We start from the raw sequence: 13488 nt of genomic DNA, 5'->3' as shown, positions 1-13488 counted from the left end.
TATAACTTAGAAGAAATGTGTATGAAAAGTTTTTAGATGATGATGTTTATTTTTAGATGATGATGTTCACAAAATATGTCTATATTTATATAGTTATATGAGGATTTTAGTGAGCTCACATTTTCAATTAAGAAACACGTTTTATCCTATTGGATTTATTTGTAAACTAATTGATGATTATATAAATAATCTACCTTATGTCTTTAAAATATAAGATTGTCACTTGTCACGTAAATAAATTCCAAGTACACGGTGTCTTACTTTGCCTTTGGTCTTAAGATTCCCTTAAGAAATTTTTTCACATCGAGGTGTATCCGCTAAATTACCTTTAATTAAATGATACATATTTAATATGATTTCTTGGTTATGTAAAAACTCACTTATCTAAATAAGGGTACATTTGGAAGAAAAAAAAATTATATCTTCTTAATTATGTAACAAAATATTTATTTTGAACTAAATATATAAGCTAAAAATACCATATGATATTGACCGGAGGGAATATTTTGAAAAGTGCTTTTTGAAAAAGTACTTTTAGCGCGTTGTGATTTCTGTTTGACTAATCAATTTGAAAAAACTTTTGCCGGTATTAAAACACCAATTTATGCTCGACGATTGAGGTTTCAAAATTGCTAATGGGAATAACTATATTCCGTTTTCATAAAAATAATTGGTACTACTCTAAAACATTACTACTTTTTCCTTAAAGCTTAGTCTAACACTTAGCCTCTCTAAAATAAACACTTTTTCCTTCATTTTGTTCAATTCAACTCGAGAAAATACAAATAACTCGGATGTACAACTGGAAGAAAAGTAGCTATAAAATGCTAATCTCAATTATCGTGTTTGAAGATTTTCTATTGCTTTAACTCGTATTAGTATGCATTGACAACATAGAATACTTATTTTCTTCACTATAGTAATTTAGCCTATTGTAGAAAATCGTTGTTCAGCCTTAGCTTATATTCTTCAAATTACTAATTTTACTTATTGTGGATAATTATCTTTAAAGTCATTATCTGATTGTAAATATAAAAATCGTTTATATGCTGTCAAGTATATTTTCTGTCACATATAGGCACGGGCGGCGGCGCAATCTGGTTTTAATCAAGCTAAAATGGTTTGGTTAATAATATATAGATTGACCACTTTTTTAAAACTAATTTTAAGTGATTTGGTCATAATGTAGCATTTCAAAGAAACTCAACTAGTGCTCCATCTTCGTGGTGGTTGACGCGTCACACTCAAATATATTCATGATAATTTAGAGTGATTGACAAGTTTTTACTTTTCACCCCTTATTTTACCTTATCTTAATTAGGGGAAAGAATGCATCCCAATATAATCCTCTTTAGGTAAAAATGGAACCGATTAAAACTAATTCGTAAAACTTTTTAGAGGATATAATTACAAGTGTAGACCATTTAAGACGGTTGTAAAATAATAAGTATTCATTCATCCTTAATCAGATTCAGAGGTTTCGAGTTCGAACATTGAATATGAAACTACATTTTATAGAGAATTTTTACAAAGTGAGATTCCAGAAGTGAATCAAAACTAGTCGGGCCTCAAAGCGGATGCTGAACATTAAATGAGAAAAATAAATACATGTATATTTTAGAATATTTTGGCAGAATTAGATTTCTAATAAAGTTTAATGACGATACGTAAAATAACTTCATAATTATGGTAGTATAGCACAACAAAGTATTTGTATTTGATAGACCCCTTTTCTTCTCCGAAACTTATATGGTCTTGTTATCTGATTGAGTAGTCTGTTTCTTTCAGGGAGAATTTCTACTATATAGAAGAGCCAAGATGGTTGTCCAAGGGCATTTTTGTAAATTCAGAAATAATGGCATTTTGGTAAATCTCACCTCCTAGCTAATGCGCAGTACGCAGGTCCTCAATGTTATTGATTTAACAAATTTAGAAGAAGAAAACAACAGTCAAAGAATATTTTTTTTGTTGTTTTGTCATTCGGAAGCAAGGGAAAATTAGTAGATTTTGCAGAATTATGGAATAATTTAATCTTTTAGAATGTCAGTTGTTTTGAAACTCTTTATCTTTTTCAGGGCTGAAGTTCATGATTGTTGTTGTTCATTCTTTCCACATGGTCTTCACTTCAGCATATAGAAGTGAAAAAGATTTAAACTTTGAGTTGAAAAATACTAAGAAGAATTTCTAGAATTCTAAAAACTGTCCCTTCATTTTATGTCAAAGGGGAATGGATTCGGGATACTTTGTGTCAATTGTTTCATCGAAACAATCTCAAACCCACAATTAACATCCTATACAGTCAAACCTCTCTATAACAATTAAGTTTTCTTAGTTGGTTGGCTACATGAACTTTTACCTTGTTGGTAAGTGTTCGAATGTAATCCCCTAACCTCTCTATAACAATTAAGTTTTCTTAGTTGGTTGGCTACATGAACTTTCACCTTATTGGTAAGTGTTCGAATGTAATCCCCTCTCCCCTATGTAATATATATATATATATATATATATATATATATATATATATATATATATATATATATATATAAATATATATTTTAAAACCAAAGTTTTTTTGGAACCGATGTTTTATGTTATATTTTATCTATCAATAATAGTTTTTTGCCTATAACAGCAACAATCATCTTTATAATAGTACGCTCTTTGATTATAATAAAGATTTATAATCAAAGACACAAGATTATAATCAAAGACACAAGAAAGTAAAATGAGACATTTAAATCTTGTATATTTATAATAGTACGCTCTTTTGATAATATAATGATTAATCATCTTTATACATATATAAATTTATTCCGGCCGTTTGATTATAAAAATTTATAATCAAAGACACAACATTTATAATCAAAGACACAAGAAAGTAAAATGAGACATTTCAATCTTGTGTCTTTATAATAGTACACTCTTTTGACAATATAATGATTAATCATCTTTATAGATATATATATAAATCTCTAAGATTATGAATAATAGGTCTAGAGATTTTAACCAAATATTTTCATATTTCAATACACAATTCATGACAAGAATATTAATTTCCTCATTAAAAGATATTTCTTCGCTATACAAAGTGTGATTAAGTTTATAATTTGGCAATTAAAAATAAAAAAAAAATAGATTTTATATATGCATCTTTTCTTCATATAAGAACTAAATATTATTTAAATGTCATTGTTGTTATAGGTGTATAACAGGCGTTCGTTATAGCAGCCAAAAGATTTCGCTTCTTCGAACCCAACAATGCTATAGAGAGGTTTGACTATTTAACTAAATGATGGCTCTGGATCGTTTGGTACGCGGACTAAATTATCCCAGGATTATAATCTCGGGACTAATTTATTCCATCTGGGAGATGGGATAAATAATTCCAAGGTTAGTGCGATAAGGTCGGATATCTCATCCTTAAGATTGTGCTTCATTTTATACTCTGTTTGGTAGAAGGTATAAATTTATACCTGGGATATCCCAGCTTATACCATGCACCAAACGACCCCTATAGTAACCTTTGCAAAAAGAAGAAATTGGAAATTTTCTAAAGTAACCTTCGCAAAAAGAAGAAATTGGAATTTTTACATGTAAATATTGGGCCCGTGGTATGACTCATCTAGTTTAAAAATAAATATTAAGTTGGCAGACACAAAGCAAGCGATAATCAAGATTTAATAGGGCAGACAGCTAGGTAGGTAAATATTTTGTTAGACATAAAATTTGGACGGTGCATATTGAATCAAAAATTCAATATGGCGTTCGGGGTGGTTAAATCGTACATGAGTATTTGTTTACTAGTATTTCAGCTTTAATATATATTTTACCTTTAGAAACATCTGAGCTATTACTAAGAAGTAAACGTAAAAATAGCGTCCATTGATCACATTTCAATACTATTTTAAAAATAATCATTTGTCGTGGAATTCCAAATTTACATGTAAAACTTCAGGACAATATGTAGGAGTTTTACCTGTAAATTTTAAAACTTCATGATAATGATTATTTTTTCAGAAGTTAAATTTTGGCTTTTTGTGAATTCCACCAAATAAACTTGGCAGTACCTCGTCATAAAATATTTCCGTGTAACTGTTTAAGTAAGAAAAATATAATAGCTACCAGAAAAGTGGACAGAGAAGCAGTCCTACTTTTAATCCAAACTAAAACAAAATTAAAGCCCTATTCTATCACCTTTTTTCACTTTGGGTGGACCGGACCGTGCATGTTCTTATTAATTATGGGCAAGAAATACGAATGATTATTGTTTCCAATTTGAACTACTGCTAGTGGTATTTTCTTCGCATTATCGATAGAGATTTTTACACTCTCAGCTATTTGATGGAGGTTTGAACTGATTGTGAACAAGAATGACAACTAAAAATTGCATAAGAAGTTCGTCTCTGTAACTAGTGACGTGTTATACACATTTATATATTATTTATATAGATATACAAATATCGTATGAAAATGTAACACTGTTGTTAACAGAAAGTAGGTTATAGAGGTATACACTAAAAATATAACTACATGAATACAAAATCTTGTGTTGGCTATATATTTCTGAAAAAATTCTTATTCAATATCCACTGATGTTTATTCTATATCAACCTCTTAGACGTTACAGCGTCCCTTGGTCGTTGGGTTCTGGCCTAACATAATTATTCACACGAAAATAACTTTCAACGTTATAGTCAAAATTTTACTCCTTAGATTTTTTCTTCTTCAAGTGGCAATTAATTACATTTTACACATTATGGGTGTGTTTGGTATGGAAAATGTTTTTTCGAAGTAAAACATTTTTACTCCTTAGATTTTTTCTTCTTCAAGTGGCCATTAATTATATTTTACACATTATGGGTGTTTTGGTATGGAAAATGTTTTTTCAAAGTAAAATATTTTTACTCCTTAGATTTTTTCTTCTTCAAGCGGCAATTAATTATATTTTACACATTATGGGTGTGTTTGGTATGGAAAATGTTTTTTCAAAGTAAAATATTTTTCTGGAAAATAAGTGAATTTCTACTTATTTTTTCATATTCGGTTGGATAGTGAAATACAAGTGAATTTCTTACTTATTTTCTCATGTTCGGTTGGTTGATAGAAAATATTTTCTTGAAAAATACCACCCATGCCCCACCAACCCCACCACCCCATACCACACCAATCCCACACTCACCTCACCACCACCACCCACCCCAAGCAGCCGCCCTCCACCACCCATCCCCCAAACAAATCCCACCCCCACCCATCCACTACCCTCCAATGCACTTCATCTTCACCCACCCCTCCCAAATTTTCTATTTCATATATTTTATTTTACTTTTATAAAAAATGGGAAGTTTTTTCTTATTCACCCAACCACCACCCACTATCCCTCACCACCACCCACCCCACCCCAACCACCACCCCACTCCAAAGTTAACCACTCAAACTTTTCATTTTTATAAAGGTGAAATTAAATATGAAGTAAAAATTCGGGATGGGGTAAGGGGTGCGGGTGGAGACGGGGGGGGGGGGGGGGTAGGGGGTGGGGTGGTGAGTCATAGAAAACCAAAATAAAATTAAAAAAACTTCTCAAAACTTTTTTTTAAAAAAAATGGAGGGGGTGGTGGTTGGGGCGGGGAGGACAGGGGTGATATAAAAAACCAAACAATTTTTTTTTATTTGGTGATTGGTGAAATGTCAATTGTAGACTTGTTTTCCCTATTTTGATTAGGGAAGTCATATTCCCCATTTTTAAAGAACTTATTTTCCTAAAGAAAATATTTTTCAAAAATTTTGACCAAACGAACATGAGAAAATTAGAAAACATCCCTACCGAACACACCCTATGTTTTAGCTTGTCTGCCGAAGTTTTGTCGTGTTATAAATGTTGTATCAAATTGTCATAATTTTCTGTCGTTTAAACCTAACGGAACCTAGAGTTATGTAAGGTAAACCACCACTAATTACTGTTCTTGATGGCAAAATATAAATTGCTTCTGTACAAAAAGACGGAATTTGTTTGTGCGAGAAAAAGTAAGAAGACAAAGGGATAAAAATCAATACTACAAGAAAAACCGAAATTAAAAGCTCTATTAGAGTTCATTGAATCTCATAACTAAAATAATAGATCATGAAAAGAACCAATTAAGAACAGGGAAGTTACAACCTTGAGTATTTGAAAATGGAGATACAATATCCAAACAATGTTTTAAACGACATTTTGTGACTCGTCTGGGGCTCGTCCCTGGGGAGGGCATTCACAAAAATGCCCTGAGGCTCACGAGTGAGACTTTATTATGTGAGGCTTACGTCTTAGTGATCAAAGGTGTGCCTCAAACGCCCAACGCTCAACGTTCGGGGCTCACCCTATAGTTCCTATGCAAATCCTCTGTCAAATTCTGTAATTAGCAATATTGGCTTTCAAAATTCTTTAACAAATAAATGATAAAGGTTCAATTTATCTATAGAAATATGACTGTATGGGGGTAAAAGCGTGTCCGGACCTGGGAACCTATTTCAGCCACAGGGGTTGTCCAGTTGGTTCTCATTCTCACTAACTCCCGTCACATCAGCAGTCAACAATCAGAGCGCTATCGCAGGTATATACGTAAGGGTGGCGAAAAAAGTCACGTCGGTTGTACCTTGGGAACTATGAAAAATGGAGGAGTGGCTTAGATGGACCTAGCTTAGGGAAGAAGGAAGGTGTTGTGGACAAAATGCATATCCGGGCGAGCCTCAGCAACCGGGAACTTGGAGAGTTCGGGGTATCTACACAGCTGTCCTCCACTCCTACCAACTCAGGTCATGTCCGCAGGCCTGGATCAGTGTGTCATAGCAGAAGCGTACGTTGAGCCACAATCACATCACATCGCCCGAACGTTAGGGTTAGAAAAGTCTTGTTTTGGCTTATATAAGGGAATCTAGGGGAAAAGAAAGGCATTTTCTTCTTTCCCATACACATTCTTGTAAACAAATACTCTTGCAAACATCAATCTATTCTTAAGAGAACAGGGCAGATACCCGGAATCGTAACTTTCAGATCATTTTTATCTGTTTTGATCATACTATATTATTTTCATTATTCAATAAACTATATCACGATCTACTGGGCTCGTAAAAGGAGTTCTCGGGGTTAGATACGTCCCACTTGTCTTCAAAACCTTAGAAAACAAATCTTTAACTGATTTTTTGGTTAAGTCCGATTTCACCGGAAAACAGTTTGGCGCCGTCTGTAGGGACAGACAATTGTGGTGTCGTCCTGACTCAAAGCAGAAAACCTTAAAAGGCTTACTTAGGTCTGGAGTCGTTCTGTTTGAAAAAAAAACATGTTTGATCATGCCTATAACAGCTAACAGCATGTCAGGAAGCAGTGTTCCAGCAGGAACGAGGGACCCACAAGGCTCGCAGTTGAGGAACCAGCAGAGCTTTGTCAAGAAAATCAACCCGAAATTGGAAATGCAAGTAAAGAGGGAGGAAATAACGCCACCCCTAGAGGAAACCCATAATGAAGACCCAACAAAGAAAACCCACTCTGACCAGTCGGCGAAAAGCAGCGACAGAGTTTCTCGAAGACGTTATTCCAAAAAAAAAGAAAAATGCGCCCTTACCCCAGGGTGGAAGGAATCTATAAAACGGAAGACCTCCCATAGGAGATAACACTAGCAGCAGTTCTGGAATCAAATAGCGCCATGATGAAACGTATGGAGAAGCTCATGAACCGCATGGTCAGGGTCCAGGGGAGCACTAGTTGAATGCCCTATGGATAACTCGGAGGTCATTAAGGCGCCTGGGACACCCAAGGTGGACACGAAACAGATGGAGCCGGAACCAGTCAAACAGAGTGCAAAATTGGAAAGGATTGCCAAGTTAGAAAAAAGAGTTCCACGACCGGATGAGCCAAATACCTGGGGCTCCCCATATCCTAAAAGGGGCAGGGAGCGAGGAAATATAGAAAGATTCTGTACAAACCAAGTTCGGCTCCCTCGCTCATCCCAAAGATGTTCAAAATACGAGATATTCCTAAATATGATTGAACCACGGATCCGGAGGAGCACATAACGATCTTCAAAGCATCCATCACTAGACATGACCTCAAGCAACACGAGATTGAATCAGTCATGCTGAAAAAATTCCAACACACGCTCGGTAAGGGAGCGCTTTCCTGGTATAATCTCTTGCCTAAAAATTCTATTAACTCTTTTGTTGCTCATGCAAATACGTTCGTAAAGGCCCATGTTGGGGCTCGAATGTTCGAGACGCACAAAGAGGATAACTTTGCTATAAAATATAGGAATGGTGAGACGCTCCGCAACTATTGGAGAGGTTCTAACGAGAGAGGATGCTACTGCCCGCCATACCGGAAGACTGGGCTGCTACGACATTCACGGATGGATTAAACAACAATGGTTCCGAGGCATCGAGAAAGTTCAAAGAAAGCTTGAGGGAGTTCCCGGCCAAGTCTTGGAACGTGGTTAACAACAGAATAGAGTATGACCTTAGAACTGGATCCCGAACAGAAATAAAAAAATAAGTCGCTGGAAAGGCCTGCTAATGCCCATCATGCTAGGCAAAGGAACCCACGAGACTGGTATGAACCGTATGCAACATGTCCTCCTCCAAGGAGGGACGCAGGGATCCAAAGACCGTGATATGATCAAGGCCAGCCCAGGAAGTCCTCAGTGGACTTGCCCCCCCCCCCCCCCCCCCCCCCAAGCATGGCATAATATAATTTTAATGTGGAAGCTGGGGAACTGATCATAGCCATGAAAAAGATGAAGGAAGCAAGGTTTCCAGTAGCAACGCGGTCTAATCCAAATAGACGCGACGTAGAACTATGGTGCGAATTCCACACCCTCCCCTAACACTCGATCGAGGATTACATGCATTTGCATTATGAGGTAGTGGACCTATTGCGAAGGGGACACCTGAAGAAGTTTCTAAGCAACCGGTCCAAATACACTCGGGAGAAGGACACTGGGACTTAGCACAAGCAACAAATTCCCCTGGGCACGATCAATGTGATTTTTTAGGCAAAGGCCGCCGGGACAATAACCCAAGATCCTTATGACAACAACCTATATACTTCCAGAAAAGGAGGAAGAAACCATCTCAAGGACCCCGTTACGTTCGAAGCTGCGAAAGAAAGGAATGTTGGTGGTCCACACACTAATGCATTGGTAATATCTCTTCAAATTTCTAATTTTAACATAAAGTGTGTGCTTGTTGATCCAGGTAGTACTGTGACCGTTATGCAACTCCGAGTTCTCAAGGAAATGCAGATAATGGAGCAAGTGATCCCGGTGATTAAAGTCCTGATTGGGTTCAACTTATCCAGCGAGACCACACGAGGGAAAGTCAAGCTAGTCACGCATATTCAGGGGGTCTCCACGAAGGCTCTGTTTGACGTCTTGGAGGGTGACATGCCTTACGATCTGGTGATAGGATTACCATGGTTGTTCGGCATGAAGGCGGTCCTTTCTACTTTCCATCAAATCATGAAATTCCCCACTCCTTGGGGGATAGTCGAGGTCCAAGGGGACCCAGAACCCAGCCTAGAAAGCGTAGCCCCGACGATCGCCAAAGACGATCGTAGGGACAAAAATTGCTAGCAATTACAGAATACCGACCTTAGGCCCCAACCCGTGGCCAAGTATGAAAAATAAGCAGACCGGGTAAAAGATTTGTCCAATGAGGGTCCGCGGGAAAAGACACCAAGAGGATTAATTGCACCGGAAGAGGTAGACGCAGGAAGTATCATACCTGAGGACCTCAAACTCACCGCATGCTGTCCAGACCTACCGAAGGAACATGTATACCTGGGCTCGGGCTTGGAGCCAGAGTCCCGGAAGAAATTGCTTAAGTTTTTAACGCATAACATGAATAGCTTCACTTGGTCGGGTTTGGATGTTGCAGATATCCCTCTGGAGGCGATCATCCATAAGGTAAGCATAAACCCTGATTGCCAGCCGATCAAACAAAAAAGGTGCCTGATGTCGGAGGAACGCAGTCAATTCGCTAAAGAAGAGGTAGCCCGGCTCATTGAGCATGGAGTGATCAGGGAGGTAAAATAGCCGGATTGGTTGGTCAATGTTGTGGTACTCCCTAACAAACCTGATAGCTTTTGAATGTATTTAGATTTAAATAAAGCATGCTTGAGGAACTCGTACCCCATGCCCCGTCTAGATCAGGTGATCGACTCGGTGGCTGGGCACGAATTACTCAGCTTTCTGGACGTGTTTTCAAGGCTCACCCAAATTTGGTTGGACCCTGCAGACCAGGAAAAAACTTCGTTCATCAGGGAGAACGAGACCTACAGCTATAATGTCTTGTCTTTTGGCTTGAAAAACGCAGGGGTCACCTTCCATCGACTGACTCATCAGATGTTCCAGCATCAAATGGGCCTGAGCATTGAAATTTATTTGGATGACATAATTGTTAAATCCCTGGGAACAGAAGAACACATAAGACATTTGCAGGAAGCATTCGATATTCTCTGTGCCCACAACCTGAAGTTGAATCTAGAAAAATGTGTTTTCGGGGTTGGCACCGGAAAATTCTTAGGTTTAATAGTATCCAACAGAGGTATCGAGGTTAACCCGGATCACATTCGGGCCATCAAACAAAGACCAGACGTCCTTGATAATACTAGAAAGGTGCAACAGCTAGTTGGGAGAGTGACATCGCTAGGCAGATGCTTGTCTCGATTGTCCGAGCATTGCCAGAATAGCGTGCTAAAAAAGAAAAAGAACTGTGAGTGGACTTTAGAATGCCAACGGGCTTTGAGAGATTTGAAGAAATACTTGTCAAATCCGCCCCTTCTAGCAAGACCGAACGAATGAGAACCCGTGCTAGTTTATTTGGCTTTTTCGTTGGTATATGAACGAAATAGGATTTTTTTTTTGTATTTCGTTAATTAAAAAACGAAATATGAAAATATTTTTTTTTATTTCGTTCATATAAAAACGAAATAGGATTTTTTTTTTTTTTTGTATTTCGTTTATAAAAAAACGAAATATGAAAATATTTTTTTTATTTCGTTTATATAAAAACGAAATAGGAATATATATATATATATATATATATATATATATATATATTGCATTTCATTGGTATATGAACGAAATATGATAATTTTTTTTTGTTTTTTTGCATTTTGTTTATATTCCAACGAAATAGGACATTAATTTTTTTTTTATTTCGTTTATAGAAAAACGAAATAGGATTTTTTTTTTTTTTTTTTTTTTTGCATTTCGTTCATATTCCAACGAAATAAGAAAGTATATATATATATTTTGCATTTCGTTTATATTCCAATGAAATAGGATTTTTTTTTATTTCGTTCATACCCTTTTTCTGATCTCCTTATCCTCTCCATTCTCCATTCGCCATTCTCCCTTCTCCATTCTCTGTTCTTCATCTACCTCCATTCTTCCTCTTCTTCCATTCTTCAATCTTTTCTTCTTTTTCTACTAATCCTATCACAAGGATTCCTCAACTTTTGCTCCATAATCTTCTTCATATTGAGGTAATTTATTAATTTTATAAATTTTTACATATATTTTTTTATTTAGTCATTATAAATTAGTTCACATTTATTTTTTTGATTTATTTATATCTTATACTTAGTGTAGTAGACTATAATTAAGAATACAAAAGTTACAAGTTTAATTAATCAATAGTTGGTAATTTCAGTCGTTGCTTCAATTAAAAAAAACTTAAAAAAATGTTAGTAGAGTTTATTGGTCAACGAACTATAATTAAAATACTAAAAAGATCGTCGAAGCTATTGATTAAAAAGGTCTAAATTTATATTATAAAATGTTCTTTTAGTTAGTCATTTTCATAGAACAACAGTTAAAAAAAAGATGAAGAAATTGTGAGGAAAGTAAGATTGTTAAATATAACATAAAGATATTTGTATCATTTGTTGGGTCATTTTCTATGATCAAATTGTGACTAATCGTTGGAGATTATTTTCTGTTGATAAGCATGAAGAATTTTTATTTTTCAAATTAAAAGTATAAGATCAAGAAACTGTGAGGAAGTTGGACTTGTTTTTGAAGCTAATAGACAAAAATAGCATGTCCTTTTTTTTTTTTAATACCAAAATGGGTATTTCGTTGGATAACTAACGAAATACTGTTCCGATCCGGTAAAAAAAAATTAGCTGTCCTTGCATCCCCTCTCCAATCATATGGTTTGTTTTAAATAGAAAAGAAGTAGTTATATGTAAGATGAATACTATTATGGCAATTAATTATGAGCTTAACCAAAAGTTTAATTACATTTCGTTGACCACATAGGGAACTGCAATTATTTTTTGACAGTTGTACTCTTATTAATTTTTTTCCTTTTCTCACGTGATAATATATCTTATAGTTTGACCTTTGTTGACTTTCCTATTGAATATATAGTAAACAATTGTGTAATGTGTTGTCAATTATTCTAACAACAGTGGCTTGGTGTTGCAATGTTATAGATATGGATCGCCCCAAAGTCACTGTACATCCAGGTCTAGAAAACTATGATTTATTAATACTCTAGCAACAGCATCGATCCCAGGCTGTGTGGGATGGAAAATTGACTGGACAGAACACGTGTTTAACTATACGTCGTGCGAATCATGAATTCTGGAATCACGTGAGGCATTACCCTTTACATAATCGCATCCTTAATTACTTTGAGAGGTGTGGATTTGGGGGAGTTTTAGCAGTAGGTAATGTGCAGTATGATGAAGGAATCCTCACTGCACTTATTGAGAGATGGCGTCCAGAGACGCATACATTTCATATGCGGACTGGCGAATATGTCATCACACTGCAGGATATCGAGGTGTTATATGGCATTCCCGTGGATGGCCACCCATTGGTGCAGAAAAATGTTAAAAATATAACTAAATCAACGTGGCGGGAATTAATGTACGACCTTACTGGTTGGTTGCCTGGAGAAGAAGCAATTATAGGTAATAGCTTGTTGGTAATAACACAATTATCTAATCATTTGGAAACCTTGATTGCCAAGAATGATATTATTGATGAACACACTGATGAGGCTGAGGTACAAAAGAGGGTCAGGTTGTACTTGCTTTGGTGGATTGGTGGCACTATATTCCCTGATAATACTGGTTCAAAGCTTAGTTTACACTTTTTGCTTGACATAATAGACCTTGATGCAATCGGCGGGAAAGCTTGGGGAGCAACAACATTATCATACTTGTACAATTGTCTATGCGGTGCTTCGATGGCTAATAGCCGTTCCACAGGCTTTCTTCAATAAACCGTTGTAAGAATCAAAGACATTTGTCGTCATAGCCCCCACCTATAACCACCGTCCTTATACAATGTTCATTTTTCCTTCGAAAGCTCGCTTAACCACATATGCGCTGCAGGTGACAAAGTTTTGATTTGTTGCATCCTCATTTGGTATTTCTTCTTCTGGTGCTCTGTAGCAGCCAACTACATTAGCTTCTTAAGATCAGAGTTAAGAAACTTTTTGTTAAAG

At 36.0% G+C, this 13488-nt stretch overlaps 1 protein-coding gene across 1 annotated transcript; it reads left to right on the top strand.

Annotated features, from left to right (window-relative positions):
* The first annotated feature begins 12468 nt into the window (after nt 1–12468).
* Nucleotides 12469–13263, top strand: LOC132601869 (protein MAIN-LIKE 2-like). Its single transcript, XM_060314925.1, has 2 exons — nt 12469–12489; nt 12532–13263. The coding sequence occupies exons 1-2, from the start codon at nt 12469–12471 to the stop codon at nt 13261–13263; spliced, it is 753 nt and encodes a 250-aa protein (XP_060170908.1).
* Nucleotides 13264–13488: the final 225 nt, after the last annotated feature.

Source organism: Lycium barbarum, chromosome 7, assembly GCF_019175385.1.
Source record: "Lycium barbarum isolate Lr01 chromosome 7, ASM1917538v2, whole genome shotgun sequence".
NCBI lineage: Eukaryota > Viridiplantae > Streptophyta > Magnoliopsida > Solanales > Solanaceae > Lycium > Lycium barbarum.
Note: the sequence above shows the minus strand (reverse complement) of the source record. Positions and strands in the feature narration are given on the sequence as shown.

What these genes read in the sequence shown, in the direction of transcription:
- LOC132601869 (XM_060314925.1), top strand. Translation starts at nt 12,469, where the DNA reads ATGGATCGCCCCAAAGTCACT. An exon ending in TGGATCGCCCCAAAGTCACT is followed by an intron (nt 12,490 to 12,531) that starts GTACATCCAGGT and finishes TTAATACTCTAG; the next exon opens with CAACAGCATCGATCCCAGGC.